This window comes from Polypterus senegalus, chromosome 3 (assembly GCF_016835505.1).
Source record: "Polypterus senegalus isolate Bchr_013 chromosome 3, ASM1683550v1, whole genome shotgun sequence".
In the NCBI taxonomy this organism is placed as follows: domain Eukaryota; kingdom Metazoa; phylum Chordata; class Cladistia; order Polypteriformes; family Polypteridae; genus Polypterus; species Polypterus senegalus.
The window spans coordinates 100,410,749-100,437,850 of NC_053156.1; the positions used below are offsets into that span (position 1 = coordinate 100,410,749).

At 37.4% G+C, this 27,102-nt stretch overlaps 1 protein-coding gene across 1 annotated transcript; it reads left to right on the plus strand.

Annotated features, from left to right (window-relative positions):
• Positions 1-26,392, plus strand: selenol (selenoprotein L). The gene is made up of 9 exons (XM_039747671.1): positions 1-220; positions 3,070-3,148; positions 12,691-12,744; positions 13,263-13,308; positions 14,130-14,260; positions 14,962-15,076; positions 17,483-17,605; positions 22,385-22,519; positions 23,461-26,392. The coding sequence occupies exons 1-6, from the start codon at positions 16-18 to the stop codon at positions 15,032-15,034; spliced, it is 588 nt and encodes a 195-aa protein (XP_039603605.1). The 5' UTR covers positions 1-15; the 3' UTR covers positions 15,035-15,076; positions 17,483-17,605; positions 22,385-22,519; positions 23,461-26,392.
• Positions 26,393-27,102: the final 710 nt, after the last annotated feature.

Below are 27,102 nucleotides of genomic sequence, written 5' to 3' on the forward strand. Positions count from 1 at the left end.
TAAATTACAATCGCAATGAACAAAAGACTAAAAAAGCCAGCTAAACCAGAATCGCTGTGCAAAACGTCCGCGTGGACAATAGGTGGCGCTGCCATAAAATTAGAGAAAATCATGGCGGAAGTAGGAGAGTTGCAGAAACTACAGCTTCTACAAGCGTTAACTCACCTGGTTTCTCGTGGACGCGAATTGTTACAAAGTGTAAATGAAGAAAGCAGGCGTGGTACGTGAATAAGTACGAAGAAAATCAAAATTTGTTTTAACTCATGAACTTTGCAGGGCAACATACCGTTGAAACCGACAATTCCTTGCATGTGAATGCGTACCTGCTCTGTTGTTATCATTTAAAATTTAGTTGTAACTTCGGTGTCTGTAGTACGTTAACCGAAAGTTTTACTGCACAGGATTAAGTTGACCTATATAATCCGGAAGGTGCCGATTGTTCATTACTATTTGCAAGCGACGTTTACATTTGTGTAAATGGGCAGAAGTCAGGAGGCAAGGCTGAACACTTTAATTTGCCGATTTCGTCACTGTATTGCTTTTTGTCTTCTTAGCTTTTGGATTTTTTTTTATCGAACACCTGCTGCTTAGTACTTAACATTTAAGATGCAAGAAACACGTACCAAAATGTTCAAATTCTGTGATTGACAAACTCATGCTTTCTGAAAAGTTAACACTTTATAGTCACACTCTGCGCGTATTGTAATTGTAGTCTTTAAATATCTCCAAAACACTACCTGTGAAACATCAAGCCTATCGTGTCGCTGCCCGATCCAATACTATCCATGGATGCTACTCTCCCGATCAGCGGTGCCTGCCATCCGGGTACTTTGTAATAACGTTCTCTTGGGAAGTGAAGTCTTTCTCGTAAATTTAAAACTTTATTAGCACTAAATTTTTTAACAATTGTATTATTTAACGCGAAGCTGTTGACAGTGTGTTACGGAACATTGTATTGTAATAACTGTTGCAGTTAACATGTAAACAGTAGTCAGACGCGCTAATATTAAGGGCATTTTATATCCTTCTGCGCCTTCCAGATTATACGGCAGTTGAAAAATAGGTACGAATAAGTTTTTAATTTTTCCTGAATGCTTACTTTAACAAAAAAAAAAAAAAAAAGCTCGAGAAAGACAGTTCACTGTATCTACGAGTAAACGTGACATCAGTTGGGCTTTCTTTTGCATTTGAGGGTGTGAATGAAGTTTCCCAAATGTTTTATAAAATGAATAATTCTGAACGATTAAATGGTGTTGAAATAGACTTCCGACTAAGATCATATGTTAACAAATGCATTAATTCTTTACTGTTTTACCAAGTATGTGAAAACCAATCTGTTTGGCACGTTTAATAATGTGATATTCACGAAAATGCTGCTATATCACTTTTCTATCCCTCTCACCATTGATATTCTTGAGCTCGCATTAAGTTAAATGAGAGTTAGGTTATGTGAGGAAATGATGATGAGTGAGTTTTACTCGATTAGAAGGTTTTTGGGACTGCTCACCTCCTAGAAACTTTGAGTAACTGTGGTTTTTAACTAACGTTTTGGTAAAAGTCCTGCCATACAATTAATTGAATTTGCACTGTGACACCCACCAGGAAAGCGGTTAAGAAAATAATATGAGATGAGGTTCATTTATTGTCATGCATAAACCGTAAAATGGGATTCTTGAATGGCTTCCACTATTGTGTGAATGAAAATAAACTTACTACTATCCATCCAATTATCATTTTGTGATCCAGCTTATTCCATTTTAGGGTCACAAAAGCTTTAACTTATAATGATGTATTAAAAGCATATAATTATAAGATAAATTCAGTAGTTTCTAAATCAGGTATTTGTTCATAATTGAAACATACATATGCCCTAGAAACATGTGGTGTTAACTCAAGCCTTGTTTTTTAAACTGAAAAAAGGCAACTCCAGCAGCTTACAGTGCCAGTGTATGGCGCAAAAGAGCAAGTGTTTAACAAGACCCTGAAAACTTACCATATTTACTCTGAAGCGGCTAAGGTTCTGATTTCAGAAGAAATGTTTTTTCGGAGTTTCATTCATGACAGCAAAATGAAAAGAAAGTAATTACGTTTTATCAAAAATTCATTGCATTATTTTTTTCTGTGGAATCCTTATGTGTTTCTTTCTTCACAGCAAGTAGAGATCTTGTGTAAACAATAGTATGACAGGGTAGAATATAAGTAAGTAAAGTATGTCCCTATAGCAGTTTATAAGGACATTGCCTTCAGCTAAAATAGTTTGAAAAATGTGTGTATTTGAATTGTGTAAATAACATGAAAAATGTAGTGTCTATAGTTTCCATTGAGTTTTTTATAGCAAGTGGTATAGTATTTAGGTTAGATATCTATACTTCAAGGGTGGCGCAGTGAGCAGCGCTGCTGCCTCGTGGTTAGGGGACCCGGGTCCTTCCTGCGTGGAGTTTGCATGTTCTCCCTGTGTCTGCGTGGGTTTCCTCCCACAGTCCAAAGACATGTAGGTTAGGTGGATTGGCAATTCAAAATTTGGCCCTTGGGTGTGCTTGGTGTGTGGGTGTGTTTGTGTGTGTCCTGCGGTGGGTTGTCACCCTGCCCGGGATTGGTTCCTGCCTTGTGCCCTGTGTTGGCTGGGTTTGGCTCCAGCAGACCCCCGTGACCCTGTGTTCGGATTCAGCGGGTTGGAAAATGGATGGATCTATACTTCAAACAAAGACCTTCATAGTTCAGGTCAAAAAAATGTGTTCACCCTTTTTGGTCATATGAACTGTCAGAATAATATCCTTCCATCCATTTGTTAATTTTCTAGAAATATGCAAGTAAGCTGGAGAGTTTATACAATATCTATGCAAGCACAGGGAGAATGTGCCGAAAGCAAGCAGAGCCAGGCCACAGGACATAACAAGATCTTAAATAAAATCTTAACGAGAAATTCCTTTGACCTTAAAGCTCTGCTTAAATGTAAAGCAGTAGTAACGCTAACCACTGTGTGCCCTGTTAGGAAATCATGATTTAAATTAGAACTGGTCTTCTAAATGACCTTCTTTTGTCTTACTCTATATTCTTTTTCCTTTTTAGGTTTGTTGAAAGATTTTGCTTTAAACAATCTTAACATTTTGTTTGGATTTACTGATGCCGGTGCAAACTTTCTTACAAGGTAATATATTGTATATGTACGTCCCACGTTAATGTCATTGAAACACCAACATTTTATATAAATTAATAGATTTCAATTCTGTAGATTCAGAGTGTTTGGAATAATAGACACATAATATATATATATATATTGCGTGAAAGCTGGAAATGTTCAGTCTAATTATGCAGACTGAAAACTTTGAGATATCAGACACTTGTGGAGACCTTGGACACACTGTGGGCCTTTGCTTGTACAAAGCCATAGAGGCTCAAATTAATCTTTATTTGTATAGCTTTGCTCCTTGGGTAAATTTTTTGATATACAGGTAATAACAAAATGTGCAACAAACTTTTAGTTTATTAAGATTTAATAGACCATTTTACATTTTTATTTCACTATAGTAAGTAGTAATTCCAGTCTTAGATGTGAGCATTTCACTTTTTGTAAGTTGTGTTCAGGTTGTAATACATTTCTTCAGTTTCTGGATAGTCATTTTTAAATGTTTGTACTATGTAAAAATCAAGCCTGCTTGTCTATTTGTTGCATATTTGTGGTATTGTGATATCATCACCCCATTTGAAACAGTTTACTGCTGCTGTACTGAAGTTAACAATTACATCCAGTGTTCTTGAGGTGTTGGTGGTTAATGATACCAGCAACAGCAGTCACAGTTTGCCATATTTTATTGTAGATATAGGATAAAGTGACAACTTAGGTAGGCACCCTCGAACCTGGGTGATGAAGTTCAAGATTATGTGGGGGATTCAGCCTGCTTATACAGAAAGTTAGAATCACTGCATGTCTTTGGAATATGGGAGAAAAAGCAAACTACCCAGATAAGAACCCCATGTAGACACATTCACAAAGATAGTAAACTGGCCGCAAGATTGAAACCCAGGAAATCAGATGTGTGAGTGCTCAAAACTTTACTGCTGTGCCACCCTGCTTGAATCACATCTGAAAAGCCTTGTAGGGAATAGTGTCTAAGAAATATTTAATTACCAGTTCTTGAAAAGTAAAAACTTGTATCTGTGGTGATCACACACTATAACTGTGAGGTGTAGACAGGACATTACTAAAAATATTTAAGAAAACCTATCTACAAAACTAATGTGTGTTTTTGTTTTCCTGGAAAAATATTCTGTTTGGACATGTTGTTTAATTTGTAACAGTTATTACAGTTATTTCTTTATATCTTGTTAACATACTCCCTGAAGCGTTAACACACCTTCTTTATGCATGTGCTGCAAGAGGATTTTAATACAGTAGAAGACACCGTGAAACTATTGCTCCAGCCTTTAAAAAACTGGTAATATTATGAATATAGAGCACATAATTCATTAGTGATGTGGATTATTAAAAGTAAATGTTTGGCAGTATTTAGTAGTATTGGGGACTTGGCTGGTAGTTAACGTTGAAAAATGAGTGTCTGTTTCATTTAAACACTAGATTCCTTAATTAAGTTTTTTCATGTCCTGTGTCTCTGGGCTGTGAACACATCAAGGGCCACATGATCGCGCTTTATTACAACTGCTAAAAAAAAATACTGTGTACAGTTATATAATAAAAATGTGGGGAGTGGAACCAGAGTTTAACCTTGGGGTTTAGCACCTAATCTTTTGAAAGATTTTAACTTAAACATTAGTTAAAGGCCACTCCATGAGGTGCAGGAGCATGCTTGTTTTCCTTTACTAGCCTTAAGAGGCATTTTGTTTTTACTCCTCCTTGACTGTCATTTCTAAATTCTCCTGGGGTGCATGAATGGGTCCGGCTATGGATTTTAAATATTGTAAAATGCACATGAAAGGAATTGGAATTCACTTTATAAAGATGCTGTATACAATCAAGTACAGTGTTTTAACCATCCAGTAAGCATGGAGTCTGTTTACTGAAATTCGCAGGTACAACTACATTTATTTCTATAGCACCTTTTCATAAAAAGGATGTCACTCAGAGTGCTGTGGAAGATGTCAAAAAATAGTTCCTAGCAAAGAAAAAGCAAATTAAAATTAAATAAGAAGATACTATAAGTTTAGAGCAGGGGTGTCAAACTTCAGTCCTGGAGGGCCGCAGTGGCTGCAGGATTTCATTCTAACCATCTTCTTAATTAGTGACCAGTTTTTGCTGCTAATTACTTCTTTTAATTAACTTGACTCAGGCCCTTTAGTTGTTTCTTTTTCCTTAATTAGCAGCCAAACAATAATGAGACACAAAACAAGTCGCCACATCACACAATATCTGAAAATAAAGAAAGGTGAAGGTCTCAGTAAGGTTGATCTCTAGTGATGGGCGCTCTATACTCAGGTTTCGACACTGTGTCGAGCTATCGAAGCACTGGAGATCGAAGCACCGCTTCGAGGCTTGCTTCAAATGCGCCCGTCACGTGATTTTGAGCACGCTAGCGTAATGACGTCATTGATATCCGCGCAGTCAGCAGTCGATTTGGTCAGTAACTAGTCTGCTGAAGTGCTTTGGCTCAAAGCGTAAATAGCGGTTGTCTGTGTTATATTGATAAAATACGCTAACCGAGTTCAAATCCTAGTTGGGGCTCGCATATGTTGAAATAAGGATTTTGTATAAAACAGTTAAGTAGTACTTGTTTGAAAGTTAACAAATATATTTTGGAGACATTATGAACGATTTACATGGGGCACCTTTTTCCTCGGTGTGGAATTGTGTCCACCAAGAATCTGTAACAAATCGATGAGCATATTTTGCGTAAGGTAGCACGTATTGTAACAATCCAGAATCTATTCTACCCCATGTCGATCATATCACAGAGGCTAAGAAATGCTTCACTAAAGCCGACGTGGTCATTACACCAGTATATGCGCAAGACATTCCTCATTAAACGTTTTACTATTCAGTGATTCCCAGATCTGTTGCCGATTTGTATTATTGATTTCCAAAAAGCAATGTGAGTAAAAGCGTGTTCTGCATAACTAATCACAATTGTCTTTAAAACAGAATCAGCGCCATCAACAGTGTCTTCTGCAATTTTAGGAAAGCCTTGGGATTTCTGCGTTAATGAGACAAAAAAGTTGTAAAGAAACTTTGCAAATTCATCCAAAGGTGAACGTAAAGATCACTCAAGTACTGAGAAGAAGGAGAAGCTGGATAAGCACATCTGGAGCCAAACTTTCAAAAAAGCACCTGACTTTGTCATGAACATTCCTTTAGTTGTGAATTCATCTTATCAAAGGCTGCGCTGGGGGGGTAAATAAGTAATCTTCCGAAGTGCAGCACAACAGAGTAAATAATTGATGTAAATAGAATTACTGAAAGACTAAGTTTTTGCCGTTTCTGTATTCTTAAACCATCTTCCAGTTACACAATCCCCCGCAGTCAATATCACATTCAATGTTCTCTGCTCCTTAACCTGTCTTGTTACCCAAAGCATCAACACTCAGTTTCATTCAAGGCTTTACCGTCCTTCCTTTCATAGACATAAAATAAAACACATTTCCTCTACATGTCCAATAATAATAGTAAACTTGCAGGAACGAGAAAAGCACAAGATGGGAATATTTATGACAAGAGCCTGGACATCAGGATGAGAATGTGCCTTGTCACCCATTACGTGAGCTCGTCTGCCATCCCTCGGTTACACTGGCACACGTTACACTCGGGAGCAAATGCAATGGAGAATATCATTCAATCTATCAATCAACATTTATTTATATAGCACATGTTCATACAAAAAAATGTAGCTCAAAGTGCTTTACAAAATGAATAGAAAAATAGAAGACACAATAAAAATAAACATAAGTCAACATTAATTAACATAGAATAAGTAAGGTCCGATGGCCAGGGTGGACAGAAAAAAAAAAAACTCCAAAGGCTGGAGAAAAAAATAAAATCTGTAGGGGTTCCAGACCACGAGACTGCCCAGTCCCCTCTGGGCAATCTACCTAACATAAATGAAACAGTCCTCTTTGTATTTAGGGTTTTCATGGAAGGACCTGATGATGATGGTCACGTAGACTTCTGGCTTTCAGTCCATCAATGTTGGTGCATCAGGATGCTTCGAGTAGGTGGTGGTGGCGCAGGCCACCGGAAAAAGAAACAGAAGAGAGAGTTGGGGTCAGTATGGATTTTGGAGCCACTGTGAATAGTTATTATGAAGAATTGAACATACAGAGTATCAGTATTAAGTTAAAGTGAAGTTATAAAAGGCCATGTTAAAGTAATAACATGTAATAAAGTAATACCGACAATGTACACCTTCAGAAGTGGAATAAATCGACTGTATACGTAGAACATTTCAGATAAACGATGAATTTTGTTAATCATAAACAATGCAACATAACTATTATATGTGTTGTTACTTTTTATTTATACTCACCAAACGTTACAGATCTACATGGGAAATGAACACAGGTAATATGTTTATAATCATTCTCACTAAAAGACACTGTCAAAATATATTAATGAGAAAATTGAGACACATTGGCCTTTAGGAAATATAAAAAAGTGTGTGCGCTGTCACTTAGGACAGAATGCATTGTTAACGTGACGCACTCTCTACTGACACGATGTCACGAAAAAAGAAACAGTGCAGTCCATGCTAACTCAAATCCTCCTTGATGTTTGACCTAATGATTAATTGTCAATATCAAATCGATAAAATCATTTTAAGAAGATGACAAGTCTGCTATAGTCAGTTTAATCAACGCTACTTTTAAAAAGTTTCCTTATACAGAATATAAAACAGAATCTCAATGATACGGGACTCGCGAGTAGTAACGAATAATATGTGACACTGAGAAATTATAATTCCTAATAACGGGAACAAGTAAAAACTACGACTTCCTAAAACGGACACTGTAAATGTAGGCATTTCAATAAATAATTTAGGAGACTTGTGTGTGCATTTCAATATCGATTTAAGAACTACGTAGGCCACCTGTTGTACTATAAACGGTAGCTCAAGCAGCACTTAACAGTAAATAGTCTAACAGGACAATGACTGACTGAAACGAAGATGCTGCGCCGCACAATTAAGGTTCACACTGTCGTTCTGCATGTTTAGAAGGTTGGCTGAAACTGTTTATAGCGAATTGTCCCAAGTTGGAAGTGCCATATAGCGATCAGACACGAAAAGACACATTTAGGCATAATGGACAGTAGTATATTTTTCTACAATACAAATTCAGTACGACACCTGGGTCTCCAAACACACAAATATGAAGCTTATTACATTTTACAGTGAAACTCTTTACATACACAATATAATTAGGGGCGTGTGCCACCTGCCCGACTACGGTGGCCCAACCTTCCCTCGATAGCTCGATTCGCTCACTATCCGTCCAAGCTTGTTAAATGGAGGAATAGAAAAAAAACTTTCACAAGAGGAGGATCAGCGACACGAACCTGAGCGACAACACCACTGAGCCACCTAATCCGGATAATTAACGAGCTCTGCACAACTGAACTACTACTACTGTTCTTACTGCGGCGGATGAAATATGTTGTTTGACATATGCACGTTAAAATGGTTTAATTGATACGAGAGTATCATTGTTGTATTCTCCTAATGAAGACGAAAAAATTATATGTATAGATGTATACTATATGACGTGCGGTTTTGAACAAAATTAAGTGTTCCATAAAAGGTTGAACGATTTACCTAATCTTTTCATATATATATAAAGTTAATATATGACAATATATCTTTGACACTATGTATCAGACAAAGGAAATCACAGCAATCCACAAGAACAATAATTAATTCTCAGCAACTACCTGAATTGTAGCTTAACCATATCAACTGAAATGTGTAATGTCAATACGAATTACAAAATATAACTAGAGAGTTAAGTGTCAGATAGACTCTCAAAATTAAGAGGTCAATGCCTTTCAGTGTGCTGAGGCTTTACAAAGATTCAGTAACCAGTGACCATGTCTGCTCGAAGCCCTATCATGATCCAATCTCGGTACTACGCATGTCTGAGGCTTCAGTAGCCCGTCATCATCTCAGTAGTACGCATGTCTGAGGCTTGATGCCCGTTCAAAGCCTGTCATGACGCAATCTCATTTGTACGCATGTCTGAGGCTTCAGTAGCGCGTCATCATCTCAGTAGTACGCATGTCTGAGGCTTCGTGCCCGTTCAAAGCCTGTCATGACGCAATCTCATTTGTACGCATGTCTGAGGCTTCAGTTGCCTCGTCATCATCTCAGTAGTACGCATGTCTGAGGCTTCGGTGCCCCGTTCAAAGCCTGTCATGACGCAATCTCATTTGTATGCATGTCTGAGGCTTCAGTTGCCTCGTCATCATCTCAGTAGTACGCATGTCTGAGGCTTCGGTAGCTCCGTCATCATCTAACTAGTACGCATGTCTGAGGCTTCGGAGACCCGTTCAAAGCTCGTCATGACGCAATCTCAGTACTCTGCAAAGCTTCCACTCATTATTTGTTCAACGAGCTCCCGTTTGAAGTAGGCTACATATGGCATCAACAGAGTTAAAAAACTCAACAGAATTCCCATTGAAATGAAAGTTTGTAGATGATCAATACATGTTAAATGATCGTGCCCGATTATACGTTGTGGCAAAAATAAAATTATAAATTATACATCATACAAACGCCGACTTGTTGAATGCATAATGCTGCAAAGAAGAGCTTTAGCAATACGGGTGACGACACATCTCTCACTATAATACTCTCCTAAATATCCATTCTTCGCCTCAACGTTTTCATGCAACACTGAAGGTATGTCATATAGTATACATCTATACATAATTGTTTTCGTCTTCACTACATACATACATGTATACATTAAAAAACATACATTATATACCATCCTCCTGAAAATAGTAGTGGTGCAGCGGTAGCGTTACCGCTTCATACTAAAGCATACGTGGGTTCGGGTCCCACGTCCACTCCTGTAAATTATGACCCAAAAGAGTCTGATTTTCTTTCTTTTTTTTATTAAACAGCAAATTCCAGCGTGGACCGGGAGCGAACAAGGCGAGAACACTAGTAAAGATATATCAAATGGAAACGTGCATCTTGTTTTATGTCTATAACAAAAAATATTTGAGTAACGATTTCAACTGTTTTTGTAGTTGTTGATGGCGGGTTTAGCGGTTTAAATTTTTAAATATTAAATTGATAAGGTGGAATGTGTTCTTGCTTTGAGTGTTAATGTGTTAGTAACTGGGATTGCGCCTCTATTACTGGAAGATTGCTTAGGAATGATACAGACTGGACAACTATGTGTTTTAGGAAATGTTTTATTATTGCACTGTGCTGTGACTAAAAACTTTTACTGATCACCTGTCCGGACCTTGAAGATGTGTTCACCAGGGAGGGATGCTGCTGTTAAAAGCAAATGCTTTTTCAACAGCAGGTCCAGATGTGTTTATCCGCTGCTTTTGTTGCCTCAGCACTCAATCTTTAATGCCGACCTTGATATGTGCACTGCTCACCTTGGAGTGCCCGTGTGTGTCTGTGCCGGTGACTGATCTGCGTCGTGTCTCTCAGCCTCTCTGATGTGCTCTGGATTGACACCTTTGAATGTTTGGTGCAGCAGAGCAAATTCAACCTGATCTACCACAGTGGCTTTGTTATCACCTTATTCCAGCGTTTCTCAACCTTTAAGTATTTGCAACCAGAGTTTTCATAACAGTTTTAATCGCGCCCCCCCCCCAACATTTTTTGAAATGTAGATGCATATTTGATTATACCTACTTAACTTTTATCGACATTTATCTAACTCTATACAGTATTTATTGTTCTATTATCAGAATGTAGTTTAAGTTAATTTGTTTTGGTTCCAACAGATGTTTTCTTTTTTCACATCTTCGCGCCCCCTTTTTGTTACTTCGCGCCCAACAGGTTGAGAACCACTGCCTTATTCAATGGAGGGTTCATGGATGTCAAATGGCAATGAATAGAAATGCATTAATGTAAATATGTGAGCTGCCATCCGCAATTAGACATCGCGTTTTGATGGTGATTTTGGTGATTCCCGAACAGATCTCTTATGCGATCCTTCCACAGTATCTCTCAAAATTATTTAGTTCAAATTGGTTATAAAGATTTCAATTCTGATCATTTTTTTTATTATTGTTAATTTTGATGAGTCTTTAAGTGGGATCGAACTCGGGCTAGCACTACGTTCAGAATTTGAAAAGCAACCACCTTAGTTAATTGTGCCATTGACGGCGTCATTTCGTTGTAGCTAATTCGTTACTTTCGTGCTCCACAAAATATTGTAAAGTACTAATAAATGAAATATTTCAATACTTGATCGAATAATAACAACTGATTTAAGGATTTCACCTTTTCTTTCTCAAATGTGCTTACCTATATCATGGCAAAGTACAGGGATAAACCTTTATTTTCCGTCTACTCCATTTTAATTAAGTCAAACCAAGGAAAACATTTAAGGCTATTAAATGTGATCTCAAGAAAAGATGAGGGTTAATTCTAATACTAATAACAGGAGCGATTATAATGATACAGTGCAAAGGTAAATACTAATTGAAAGAGCCGGGAATCCATGCGTGAGGCGTCTTATTTTAACTCTTGCTATCGTATAGTGCATTCTGCTTGTCGGCGTTAGTTATATATATATATTTATATTTTTAGACATCAGACACTAGAAGTTGCTGACGAACCCTTCTCTTCGTTGTCAGTCTGTAGCAGCGAAAAATAAAAGCAATAAGAGTTATAACAGACGTCATTGAAGTGGATCATGAGTTTGTGTAATGTTAATGAAAATGGCCAGGAGGGGTCACTAAAGAGGTGAGTGTCAAATGCTTCGAAGCTTCGATACGATTTCCGACACAATTGCTTCAAACGTTTTGATGCTTCATGAGGCTTCACTCCGCCCATCACTATTGATCTCTACACTCACCAAAACACTTGTTCTTATGAAAAACAGAAAATCAACAGTTTTGGAAATGTCAGCTGTGACAGAACGAGAGCAACAATAAGCCATGGAATTAAATAACGAATTTAATTAACAGCAAGAATTGGCTTCTCATTAAGAAACTGGTTGGAGTTTGAAGCCCCAGTTTAGCCGGTCATCTGTTAGCTCGTTTCACGTCTCATTTCTGTTTGGCTGTCATTTAATGAGGAAACGAATCAATTCAGAGGAATGAATCCTTCTAACAGGGTTATTAAAATGTGAATTAGCAATGAAAACAGGTCACTGAATAGGAAAAGGGTTAGAATGAAAACCTGTAGCCGCTGCGGCCCTCCAGGCCTGGAGTTCAACACCTGTGGTTTAGAGTATGTAGTCTACCCATTTAGTAACCATAGGAGAGCTTCTATAGACATTGGAAGAATATACGAATCTCATAAAGGCAATACCCAGGCTCAGGGTTTGAACCCAGGATGCAGGGCCTATGAGGGAATTCCACAACCTATTGCAGCTGCTCTCCCTTCTTTGTATGTTTTATTATTTGTAATAAATGCACTCCACTTGATGAGATTCACTGGTTGAGATGAAATGCCATAAGAGAGCATTCCTTTTACCACTCCCTGTACTGATGGAATTTATTTTTGCAGTTTCAGTAACTGTCTTCTGTCCTTTGTGTCATTTTTATTTTAGCTTGTCTGTGAAAAAGAGAAGCGATGCTGAAAAATTGTGGGAACATTGTTTTCAGTAAGATTTTTCTCATGTCCTTACATTAACCAACATGCAAGTAAGAATTTCATTAAATTCCATACATGTGACAATACAACTAGAACTACTACTACATTTTTAAAATTCCAGCTGTAGATACATGCTTAGAAAGTAACAAAGTATATACAGTTTATTGTTTCAATTGACCATGTAAAATGAAGACATTGGAAATATCCTTTTCTGGGTATATTCCAGAATTTTAGTTAGTATTATTTTTATGGGCCATGTATTTTTAATTATTGAATACTTACATTTATGCTTATAGTACAAAAGCCACATATTTTAATCTACTTTTTTAATAGGATTTCTCCAAGATTTTTTTTATGTTCTTTTCACTGTCAAAAGATCAGCTATCAGAATGAATGGTGCTGTGATTGTGAATTTCCAGTGAAGAGTTGGTACCTTTCAGGATGGCTTGCTCTCCTGGGCCCATGAATGCAATAGTTAAATTGTGACTTTCAAGTGACCCTAGTTTTCTTTTTTTTGGTGGGGGTCAGAGATGAAGATGTGCGTGATCATGTTGAAGAATTACTGCAACTTGAGGTAAGTTGTTTTGAAGTTTTGCTTTTTTTTAACATTAAAAGCAAAAAATACCCATAAGGAAAATTTCTAAAGCCATACCAGGATAAATCCAGAGAGCTGTACTTAATAAAATCATTGACTTTTTAGTCAGGTTTAGCAGAAAAAAAGACAACAAAGGCTAAATGTACAATGGAGCATCATTTACTTGATATACATCAGTTTATTAGTTATGGTGAGTGATTAGGCTATCTCTGCATCATTGGGCATAAAGTAGAGTACAACACTGAACAGGTTGACAGTCAGTCATAGGGCCTTACCACACACACATTCACATCCTCCCGCATATGGTCAGTTGGGAATCACCAGTTAATCTAACAGTAACATCTTTGAAGAAGAAAGCTGGAATGTCAAGAGAAAACCCTTCCCAGACATGGAACACACAGACAGCAGAATCTGAGTCCAGGAAGCTGCAGTTGTTGGACTACAATGCTAAGTACTGATCCACCATGACCACCTGCACTTTGAGGGAATTTAACCTAATTTCAGTAGTAGAGACTCAAACCAACAGCAGTTATTTTGTATTAGTTTAATGAATTAATAATATTTTGCCTTATTAGGAAGCCTAAACTTTAAAGAAAAAAACAAAGGTTTTAACATGTACAGCTCATCCTTGAATGCCTTAGGTTACTAGGACAGCAGCTGTACAGGGAATAACATCTCTACGTTTCTAGCATAATGAGGCCAAATCCCATCATTGTCATTAATCTGACCCTTTTTAAATGAGACAAAACAACACTAAGATTATTTTAACAGTAAACACAGTAAATGTTTTCTTGTCTCAGGTGGAGTGGGATGAGTTTTTACAGCATTTGGATTCATCCTTAAATCTCTGTGATACGCCTAGTGTCCCCATGGTACTGCTGGGAGGATATGTTCCAGGAGATTTACAGCTTAAAGATGCTAGAACAAATGAGTAAGTGAAGCTTATCACGTAATAACAGAAAGGTTTTTTGTTGTCGTTTAAAAAAGCAAACCTACTTTTTGAGATTATAGTTCGGCAAATAACTCTGGTATTAAATAATAAAGCATTGCTTTGAAATCCCTCAAAAATGACATTAACAGAAAACATTATTTATATAGACAGTACAGATATACAGTAAAGTAGATTAGTATATGAGCCAGCATGCCAGTAAAAATATTTTCAAGCAAGCATTATTTTTTCCTCTTTGGCATGTTAAAATTTTCAATGTTTTTCTTATGCAGAATGTACTATACAAAAAAGTAAATATGATATGACAATAATGCATTTGTCTTAAAAACTATGATCAGTATAAGTTTAGTTTAGGAGAGCCCAGATAAAAGAAGAAATAAAATAAACTGACAAACGGGGCTAAGCAGAAGAAAGTATAATCACAGGACTTACAGAATAACATCCGAACTACAGTATGTGATAACACATCTTCTGTTGGAGTGACCAGCATTTAACAAGACAGGGCTAGAACAATCACAAAAACACTGACAACGGTTCTTGTAAGACTAACAGTACCTATCATTGTATCAGAGAGGAAGAGACTGATCTTGTAGTCGTTATGCTGTTTCACTTTGATATTGTGCACAGTGAAGATGCATGTTTCAGTGGGTCTCATCACCTTTTATTCTTTTTCTTTTTTTAAGACAACTAAAACTGAGCAGTTACTTTAGAAGAGGCACAAAGACACTGCTGGTCTTACTGAGGCATTTTGCTTGACTGCCTTGACGTGATCACATAGCAGACCTTGAAAGGAACCAGGTTTGAGATATTTAAACTGATTTTAGTACAGTATTAATTATTCTGGGAAATAGACAAGGACCCTGTAGTGTCTGTGAAGTTATTTCCTTTTCACTTTTTTTGTAAATGACCATTTGAAATTATCAAGAGTGGACAAGTAGAGGGTGCTGCCGCATCTCAAACATCAGACACCACCACATAAACACAAGTCTTAGGGTCAAAATAAGTAATTTATTTACACAAATTCTTCACAATGGTCTTCCAATGCACATACAATATCTGCCTTTGTCTTTTCCTCACCTCCATATCTTTATGTGAGCTTTATCCTCCCTCCTCCCAACTCACCTGGCAGGCGATTCCTTTTATCTTGGACCTGGGGGTACTTCTGGTGCCAGGGCATATCCCTATGGAAGCACTTCCAGGTCAGTTGGAAGTCCCGAAGACCACAGAGCATAGCCCAAGATAGCACCCCCAAGTGGCACCCAGGGAGCCCCACAGGGTTGCTCTACAGTACTAAACCCCCCAGCATACCCTGTGGTTGTCCATGGGTGTACCTATCCCCAAAGATGCTGTCATCTAATAGTTTGGAATGCCAATGGCAGTTTTTAAAAGTAACACAACAGTAGACAATCACCTTACGTATTTTGGAGAAAGGAGTCTGTAATCTCCCCTAGTTTTTTCTTATATAGATACTGTATATGAAAATTAATGGATGTTGTATGAGGCTTTTTTTTAAATATTTCTTGTTGTTTCCAAGGCATAAAATACCTTGAAGTGATCCGCTCTCTGAAAGGCATTCTGTGAAAAAAAGAAAAAAAAATCATCCTGAGGTGGCCCTGCCTTTCACACAATGCTGAAATCGGCTGTGTTTTTCTGTGGCCCAGAATTTGGATTAAGCAGTTTAAGTAAATAGATGGATGGTTGGAGAATGTCATTAACTCAAATGTCACCTCACGCTTTGATCGCATGTAAAAATTAACTAAAGCAATCTTGTATGAAAGTTAATTATTTTTATATATATATATAGCATGTAGAAAATGACCAAGAAGTGTAGAAATGAACTAGCCAAAAATGTGTACAAAAATAGAGTAAAGAAATGTGATTTTTATTTACATTTGACTATCTTCCATTTTATACTGTGTTACTGGAAAAAGTGGGATTTTCTGCCTTCCTTCACTGTGGATACTACTAAGTTTTGTTAGGTTGAATGCAGACTGTCAGTGGACAGCTACTTTCAGGTCTCTCTAGAGATGTTCAAATGGGTTCAAGTCCAGGTTCTGGCTGGGCCATCCACAGACATTCACAGAATTGTCCCCAAGCCCACTTCTGTGTTGTCTTTGCTTTGCGCTTAGGGTCTTCGTCCTATTAAAAAGTGAACCTTCGGCCCATTGTGAGGTCCAGAATGCTCTGGAGCAGGTGCTCATTAAGGAAATGTCTATACTTTGGTCTATTCAGCTTTCCTTCAACTGTGTCTAGTCTCCCCATTCCTGCCAGTGAAAAACAACTAGGATTTCATGTGTCCTTTACTAAGGAGAGGTTCCCCCCTGGCCAGTCTGCCTGGAGTGTTGTAGTGATGATGGTCTTTGTGGGAGTTTCTCCCATCTCCACAGAGGAACATGGCTAGCAAGATTCTGGATCATCTTTCTTACAAGGCTCCTTGCTCAGTTTGTGAGAGTGGCCAACTCTATGAAGAGTATTGTTTATTCCAAACATCTTCAAACAAATTGATGGTGGTTGAATTTTCCACCCACTCTCTCTATGTAAACTGCTTTGAGTAGTGAGGAAAGTGTTATATAAATGTAAAGAATTAATTTGAATGAATGAATTAAAGAAGCTACTGTGTTCTTGAGAACTTTCAATGCTGCAGACACTTTTTGAAATTTTCCACAGATCTGTGACTCAACATAATCCTGTCTCTAAGTTCTGCATATAATTCCTTTGAGCTTGTGACTTGTTTTTTCGCTGATACACATTGACCCTTTGGGACCTTATAGAGACAGGTATGTGCCTTTCCTAACCACATGCAAATATTACAGTTGACCACAGGTGGCCTCCAAACCAGATTTTGAAACATCTCAGTGATGATAAATAGACTAGGATGCTCCTGAGCCAAATTTCAAGTGTCACGGCAAAGAATCTTGAGTGTTTGCTTCAACATGATATTTCGGTGTATAATTTTTAATACACTTGTAAAATATTCTAAAATGTTGATTTCTCTTTCCCTTTCTGGAGGTATTAATGTTCTCTGATGAGGTAAAAAAATAATTTCAATGATTTTAACACAAAATAACTGTGTGTGTATTTATATAAATATAAAATAAAGATACACACACACATATACATGCATACACATAGTTTTGTGGTAATCAGTGAATGCAATGTTGCATATTAGTAAGATAAAAATTGTTTTATTTATTTTTCTTATAGAACCTTTTGGATGCTGTACCTCTGCATGTTGTGGTAATTTCATTTGGCTGTCAGGAGGGAGCACTGTACTGGCTTCAGGAGACGTCTTGTAAATATGAAATGCTGCTCGATGAAGATAGAAAGGTTTGCAGTACTTGTTATTGTTTTTATTGCATAAATGATTTTGAGGATCAGGACACATTGCAGTTGTTGATATACTTCTCTTTCTTTATATTTGGACACGGGCAAGTTAAGTGACATGCTCAGGGTCACGCTGTGAGTCACTGCTGAAAACTGAACCAGCAGCTTTGTTGTTAAAAATCACTACACCCTACTGTCATTATTTTCTGATTATGCTTTGTTAGTACACTATACAATAAAGTACTTAGCAATTCAATTGATAAATGTACTTTTATCATTCTTGAAGTTAATAACATAATTTGGATTCAGCAGTACTTATTTGTCAGTAAAACATGAAAGAAGCATTCCAGTGAAGCTGCGTATTGCTATAGTTGTGCCCTGTTATAGCAATAATGTGCAATATGGAGACCGTAGAGTAAAAGTCAGTACATGGAAAGTGGGCCATGTATACCAAAGTGGCTGCAGCTTCTCCTACTTAGCTTGCCCTTGCACCCATTCCAGCTGCAGTCTCACAGCTCCAGACTCCTGAGTGTAAATCTCAGCCCAGGCTGTGACTTTGGGGGTATGCAGGCGAGGTTAATTGACTCCAAACTGGCACTGAATGAATAGCAAGGCAGCTGATAGTGGGTCCTACCTTGTCCTTGACACTTCCGATATAGTCTGTTGCACCCTGTGACCCTGAATTAGATTGATTATACTCAGTAATGGATATTTAGATGGTCACTGGCCATAATTACAGCATTTCAGGTTTGCTGTTAGAGGTTGTAGATTAGTTAGCACTGCTATCTCACAAATTCAGCCTCCTGTGTTTAAATCCCACAACCAGTTGTTGTGGACTCTGCATATTCTTTCAGTGTCCAAATGTATTTTATTTAAAGTACTCCAGCTTTCCTACTACATCTCAAATATGTCTGTTATATTAATTGATGATTTTAAATTTGCTCAGGTGAGTGCAATGTGTGCATAAGAGGGCCTTGCAAAGGTCTGGCACTTGATGTTATCAAGATTGGCTCTGGCCCCCACAACCTTCAGTTAGATTCTGCAGCTCAGGGGGTCACAACAGTTACAAAATGGGCTCACAATGACATACATGGATCATTTTGTTGAAAAAATGATTGAAAAAGTTTAATATTCTGTTTGATATTTGTTTTATCATCCTACCTTTTTTCATTAATTATAGGAAGAAATGATGATATTTTAGGTCGTATGCATACAGAAATGTAAAAAATGTAAATTCACAGAGTTTTTAGCACCAATGTATATGTAACATAATCAAAAAGCCGTCCCATTTGTGAATCTTTTAATTCACTTTAGGGTTTGCTATCCTGTCAGCATTGAGTAAAGGGTGGCATTCAACCCTGGATGAAGGCCCAGTCTATTGCTGTGGAAAAAAAAAAGTTTTTTTTTTTTACAGAAAATATAAAACGTCAAATAAACTTGGACATGAGCACCATTTTTTTTTTTAATCTTAAAGCAGTGCTAGGCCTTGACCTGCATTTTGGTTAGTTGGAGGCAATTGATTCCCCCTCAGTAAGTGCATGTCATTTGTGCTATAAGGCGAGGGGGAGTGGGGGGTTTGTTGGATTTTTACTAAACTGGAGCCATTTCATTTACTGGAGTTGGATATATAAATTGACACTCAATTCTCCTTGGGTTAGGTGAAGTCAACACTTTAAAGGTTTATATTATACATATTAAAACCCACAGTGCTACAAATTTACCATTTTTATAAAGTTAAACCCAAGCTACAATTTCCTCCTTTAACTGTGCATCTTAACCGTGTTTACAGCTTTGTTTAGGGAATACAATGTGTCCACTTCAACAGTTTCCTTCCCACTTTTTCTTTTTTATGATAAATAGCAAGTAATGGACGCATATAAGATAACTACAGAGAGTCACCCCTCCACAACTCGTTAAATATTCTTCACACATAGACATTATAAAAAGTGTCAATTTGAAACTTAAAGAATTTCTGCTCCTTTAATACATTCTTACATTTGATATTTGATAGGTTTACTAGGCATTATGGGCACAGATCAAATATTACCCAGAGGCGGTCTTTATTTAGTAGCCACATCTTCCTAACAGTATAAAATGTTATGAGTTGCACTACAAGACATCTCCTCAGAAGAACTGAGTGTGTTCAAATGGCCCAGCCTCCTAATATTATATACACTATTAGGATTAGGATAATATTAGTATTTATTGATTTGTTAAAAATAATTGATATTTTAAAGAAGTAATGGCAAACAACCATGTTCTTTCTCGGCAGTCTAGATTTTAGGTTACATGTGGAAAATATTCACCTGTTAACAGGCAGAGAGTGAGATTCAGATTAGGGCAGAGTGACGGAGCCGGCCTCAAAACTGGAGATGCCAATATTTGATTTCTGGCTCTGGCCCTGTCACTGATATAAAGTTTGCATGTGTTCCTCACGTATATGTCCTGTGTCTTCTCACAAAGTATGTGTTAATCAATGACTCTTAATTGTTCCTGTGCATGTGATTTTTGTTTGTTTGTGAAAGTGTTTCTGAGATAAACTGCTTCCATGCGTTTACTTGATTGGTGTGCAGCACATACTTCATGATGGTTTACTCAATAAACAGTGCCTTTTGAAATAAGCATTGATTTCTGCATGTGCTTAAAGCAATAACATTCATCTAAGTCTACAGATTATAAGATTTTAAATTTTAAGATATAAAATATAGTAATGTGTGTAATACTGTCATGTGTTTTGGTGCACAGAAATTAATGGGTTGAATATTTATATTCAGTATTTAATGCTGTGTATCTGAGATGGACTGATACCCTGCCTAGGGATTGTAGCTGCCCTGCGCCCGTTGCTTGCTGGGATAGGTGGGTTAGGATGGATGGATGTTGTACATCTTTGAAAATTCTGAAATGAGATCAAAGTGAAGATACTTTGAAAAGTCTGAAACAAGGTCCAAAATAGAACTGTTTCCATATTTCAAGGCAACAACTAATGTAAATCTTTATTGTCATTGTATACTTAGGTGATACCTTCATCCAAGAAGGTTTATAAAATCAGAATTCATTACAACTGAATATACAGTGGTGTGAAAAACTATTTGCCCCCTTCCTGATTTCTTATTCTTTTGCATGTTTGTCACACAAAATGTTTCTGATCATCAAACACATTTAACCATTAGTCAAATATAACACAAGTAAACACAAAATGCAGTTTTTAAATGATGGTTTTTATTATTTAGGGAGAAAAAAAAATCCTTGTTAAAAAATAACCTAACTGTGGTGTATCACACCTGAGTTCAATTTCCGTAGCCACCCCCCAGGCCTGATTACTGCCACACCTGTTTCAATCAAGAAATCACTTAAATAGGAGCTGCCTGACACAGAGAAGTAGACCAAAAGCACCTCAAAAGCTAGACATCATGCCAAGATCCAAAGAAATTCAGGAACAAATGAGAACAGAAGTAATTGAGATCTATCAGTCTGGTAAAGGTTATAAAGCCATTTCTAAAGCTTTGGGACTCCAGTGAACCACAGTGAGAGCCATTATCCACAAATGGCAAAAACATGAAACAGTGGTGAACCTTCCCAGGAGTGGCCGGCCAACCAAAATTACCCCAAGAGCGCAGAGACGACTCATCCGAGAGGTCACAAAAGACCCCAGGACAACGTCTAAAGAACTGCAGGCCTCACTTGCCTCAATTAAGGTCAGTGTTCACGACTCCACCATAAGAAAGAGACTGGGCAAAAACGGCCTGCATGGCAGATTTCCAAGACGCAAACCACTGTTAAGCAAAAAGAACATTAGGGCTCGTCTCAATTTTGCTGAGAAACATCTCAATGATTGCCAAGACTTTTGGGAAAATACCTTGTGGACTGATGAGACAAAAGTTGAACTTTTTGGAAGGCAAATGTCCCGTTACATCTGGCGTAAAAGGAACACAGCATTTCAGAAAAAGAACATCATACCAACAGTAAAATATGGTGGTGGTAGTGTGATGGTCTGGGGTTGTCTTGCTGCTTCAGGACCTGGAAGGCTTGCTGTGATAGATGGAACCATGAATTCTACTGTCTACCAAAAAATCCTGAAGGAGAATGTCCGGCCATCTGTTCGTCAACTCAAGCTGAAGCGATCTTGGGTGCTGCAACAGGACAATGACCCAAAACACACCAGCAAATCTACCTCTGAATGGCTGAAGAAAAACAAAATGAAGACTTTGGAGTGGCCTAGTCAAAGTCCTGACCTGAATCCAATTGAGATGCTATGGCATGACCTTAAAAAGGCGGTTCATGCTAGAAAACCCTCAAATAAAGCTGAATTACAACAATTCTGCAAAGATGAGTGGGCCAAAATTCCTCCAGAGCGCTGTAAAAGACTCATTGCAAGTTATCGCAAACGCTTGATTGCAGTTATTGCTGCTAAGGGTGGCCCAACCAGTTATTAGGTTCAGGGGGCAATTACTTTTTCACACAGGGCCATGTAGGTTTGGATTTTTTCTCCCTAAATAATAAAAACCATCATTTAAAAACTGCATTTTGTGTTTACTTGTGTTATATTTGACTAATGGTTAAATGTGTTTGATGATCAGAAACATTTTGTGTGACAAACATGCAAAAGAATAAGAAATCAGGAAGGGGGCAAATAGTTTTTCACACCACTGTAGATAGGCCACATGGTCACACATTAAGGCAGCAACTGAACCAGAAACCCAGCGGTTTATGGTCCACTGTTTTACCGTAGTTACTACACCATACTACCTGTTGATTTTTTTTCTCTTCATGTTCTGATTTCAGATTTATCACACTTTTGGATTGAAGCGATTGACAAAGGTGTGGTCTTTCAGTAGCTTGTTCCTGTACGCCGAGTACAAAGCTTCAGGGCGTCCGTTCCCCCACACTCCTCTTGGGATTCCAGATGATATATACCAGGTAATCTGGCTGATAAATCCAGGATGAAGTTTTAGGTGCCAACTTTTACCATAAGAAACATGTCCTGTATGGTTGCATTAGGTGCCAGGTTTCATTAAAATCACATACTGTTTCATTTATTTGAACTACTTGCTTTTCTTAAAAGTTGGGTATTTACTTTGAAATGTACCCATATTTTACTGTGTAAGGCACCTTACAAAAGTGAAGACTGTAAATGGTGTCTGTTATACCTATTCAGGAATCCAATCTTTAGTTTATGTGCTCAAAACATAACATTAATTTAAAATATAATATTGAGCAATACATTATTTACATGTGTTTTGATACATAGGATTGTGGTGAGTCAATTTCTACTTCAACACTATATTATTTTTCATAAAATAGCTTTTAAAAAGAGAGTAACTTAAAAGCATGACACACCAGTATGTCTGATATTTAGTTGCTTGTCTATATGCAAACCAACTTGTGGCAATTCTGCAAAATTAATTAAAGAAAAAATCAAACAGTTTAGCCAGGGCCCTTTTAGCAAGCACACACAAGTTTGTAAAACGTTCAATTGAATAAATTGACTTATCCACTCTTACATTGTCAATATATCTGCGGAGAGAAAAATCCTGCACTGCATTATTTTAATGCAACCTGAGAAGAGCCAAAGTAAGTAAAACAAAAATAATAATCAGGAATTGTTTAGACAGGAACAACTCTGATTTGCGGCAGTAAAACCTGAAGCCCAGCATTAGCATGGGGGCACTGTTCAAATGTTGTTTTTAGTTATAATAACTAATAGTTATTATTTAGTTTGCTTGTGTAAAACAATGTGAATTTGTAATCTTTGTTTTAGTAGAACATCTAGAGACTCTACAAAACCTCAAAATTAGTTTTTTGTTATAAAATACTACTACACAATGTTGATTTCAGTGATATTTCTTAATTTCTTTCAGTTTGGTGGCGATTTTGTTTTGGATGAACAAGGCAAAGTCATCTATTTTCATCCTAGCCAGAGTACTGCTGACAGGCCATCTACTGAAGACCTCTTGAAAGCCATTTGCTGTTAAGATGTTCTTAATAATCTGTAAGAAATTATCAGAGAGTGGTAATATCAGCCTGTGTGAATGAAGACAGTGCTCAAAGTCATACTTGTGAAGAGTACTGTATGATGTGTACACATGCCTGGAAATACATTCTTACCACTTAAATCTATCGAGAATGGTATCCTCAAATGATAGGTTGGTTTAATTAAACGTAAAGTGGAATTTAAATTACCGCGATGCTGTTAAACCTATGTTAAAGATTAGGTAATGTAATTGATGAATGGGTTTAAATTCTGGGCATTTTGTGGGTGGCTAAGGAATGAGGGAATATAATTCAGTTGTGTGAAGGTTGTATATCAAACAATAAACTTCTGAATAAGCATACATTTGCACAGAAGCACAGCAGAAGTTGATTGTTTAAGGTTAACATTATAAATACATTGAGGGAAGATGTCGCTAGCATGAATCTGCAAAACAAAAAGGTTTAACTCAGTGTTGAAAGGTAGAAATTTTAGAAACAGCTTGTTTTGACTGTTGAGCCTAAGTGGAAGCTTTACTTTATACAAAGTCTATCCATAGCAGCTCCAGTTCTGGAGGGTCAGAGGAGATGCAGATTTTCATTCCAACCAGTTTTGTAATTAGCAGTCAGGCCTAGCAAACAGTGAAACTTGGTATTGAATTAAATGGCTTTTTAGTGCTTTCATTCTTTTAAGACAAATGTTTATCACATTGTAGATTTTTCTTTTTCTCAGAACATTATCCATATGTTTTGTAACCTGGATCATATTTGTATTGTTTGGTCTTTCCATTCACTCTCGCTTATTTCAAAACATTGTATTAACACACACATTTCATGACACTTGTACACAGGTTTAAATGGAAGCACATTAGCTGGACAGCTGGTGGTTCCTTTGTCATTTGCATCTCATTATTGAGAGCTGGTGAAGAAAATGGGCAACAATTAAAAACCTAATTGTAGCTGCTTAAAACTAAACTAGGCAATTAAGGGTTCTGTGGCATAACAAACACATTAATTAAAAGTAAGAACAAGAAACATATTGCTTTACTAGAAAATAAATGGGTTCTTTTTAAAAATTTGGTTAAAGCAAAACACTGCAACCATTGTGGAACTTTAGGACCATAATTGAGTACCCTGCTCTATAGTGTACCTCAATTCAAAGTGCTTTTACGGTTAAAGGGACATATTGTGGTGGTTTACATCTGTTTTGTTTACGGTTAAGGGACCTGTGTATGGCGTGAGGACTCAACTCACAGCCTTAGGGTTAAAAGTCTGTTTTACTAACCACAAGATCACAGGGCCTAAAAACAAGAAAACCTGAAGGATACCCTTTGCTAACCTGAACATGACAGGCAGACAATGGCTGGGCCAAGGTTTGAGTCCAGGGCGTTACAGTCAACCACAGCACTATTTTTTTTTTTTACCTGGGGATGGCAGACTCCTTTAGCTCAGACAATCTGGATAAGTACAATTGTTGTTAAATATTTTAACTGTGAGAAGGGGGCAGGTGAAGGAAAACATGTGGCTTGTGACTTAAACTCAGATGACTCAGCCTCTAGATGTGGAGCTGAAAAGGAAAGAGGACAAAAGAGATGAAAAGGGTGAAAAGCCACGTCTCAGTGCAATAAGTGAAGTGATCGGAGTTCTAGATTAGTGTGGCTATGCACAGGAGAAGCAGAACTGCCAGTCGTAGTATGTACCTGGAAACAAGGCACCTACCTCCCTGCTGTGATCACATATGGTGCTTTGAAAAAAACATATGCATCCTCCATAAAATGTGTTGTTAGATTATGAATGATATATCTTGTTCCAGTGCTCATGAAAAAAAGTCACGAAGAGTTATTTGTTAGCAGATGCTAAAGTCTGTTGTTCTGCTTACACAGATCCATGATGTATATGACTTCCTGCCTTGTCTTTAGCTTCTGCCTGTGCACCACTATAGGGCAGTGATATTTTCTACATAAAAACCCCAGTCTAATTGGGGATCATTTTCATACAGTAAGCAGGAGAGGTAAGTATGAAAATGAACACTAAAGAGCATTCTAAGCAAGTCACTGGCTTTTTGTCCAGAAATAAAAAAAAAGCAAATTGAACAGTAGCCATGTCTCAAGAGACATAGTCCCTGCAGTGAAGTATGGTGGTGGGGGCTTGCGAGTAACAGAATTGGCACAATGTGTTTAGAGCTGAAAGAAAAATGGATGTCAGACAGAACCAAATAATACTGCAATTAGAGCTTGTTGTACTCTGCTGAAGAACTGAAGCGAAGGAGAAGTTTACTTTTCAGCATGAGAAACACTGGGATAGCTCAACAGTACAATTGGGAGGGTTCTTCAGCAGCCCTAAAGAAAGTTTGAGGCATATAACTTGGCACAAAACATTTCATCATTTTACACTACATGAAAGTTTGCAAATGCTGGACAGATTTTAGGATTATTATGGGATGTTATTGTCATGTGTAGGCAGTACAGTTAAATTCTTATTTGTGTGTATATTTAACATGCAAGATGTCGACACTCTCTAGTACCATGAACACTGAATAGACCACCTACCTTGAAAATTCTATCAAGGAATATAAATACAAAAACACTGAACAACCACCTGGCCTGATATTAAATGTCCACGAGGACCAGATGTCAATGTGTGCAACTGTTCATTATTATTATTTTTTTTTTTTTTTTTACAGTGTGTACTTGCTTTGCAACAGGTTCCATTGGATTTTAAATGTGCTATTATGAACAATATTGTTGTGCACTCTGTTCCAAATTATACAAAATTACACACCAGTACGATTTTAGTAAAATTTATTTTTAGTTTGTCAGTGAATGATTTTGTATGTTTTACTTCTCACATCTCTTTGTGGATAACTGGTATCAAACTCAGAAGGCTTTGTAATTAGTTTGCCAGGCGATCTTCATTAAAGGTAGGCCCACTTAAAGAGGTTGTTTCCACATTATTAAGCTCTCATGCAGTATGAGCAGGAAGAAAGACCGTTCTGAAGATGTAAAGCTCAAAATAGTGTGATGTCTTACAAAACACATGAAAACAAAGGTAATTTCAAGAAAGCCAAAGAGAGTTCATTACTCTGCGAATAGATTTGTGAGTGATTCAGAGGGTAGACAAATCCAGTCAGATAAACGCTTATTAAGGAAAGTTTGTTAGACACATTAATGATTTTAAAGGGGCAGCTATATAAAAAAAAAAAAACCCTGTTGAGCAGCAAACAAGTCTGTGGAGAAGCTGCTGTCACTGGAGTCCCAAGAATCTTTTGATGCAGGATCCTCCAGAGGCATGTACTGTAGCTGTGGAAAAAGCTCTATTTAGTCACCCCTAACTAAGGCTCACCATGAGGAACATTTGGAGTGGAGCAAGAAATACATGAAGACTAATTTTCATAGAGTTTAATTCACTGATAATGGTTGATGGATGGCTGTCCTGTTCCACCAAGACTGCAAGGATGGAATATTGGTAAGTAAGATGGCAGGTCCCTTTAGGATCCTTGAGGGTGTCAAAATGACCAATGTGAAATACGTGAC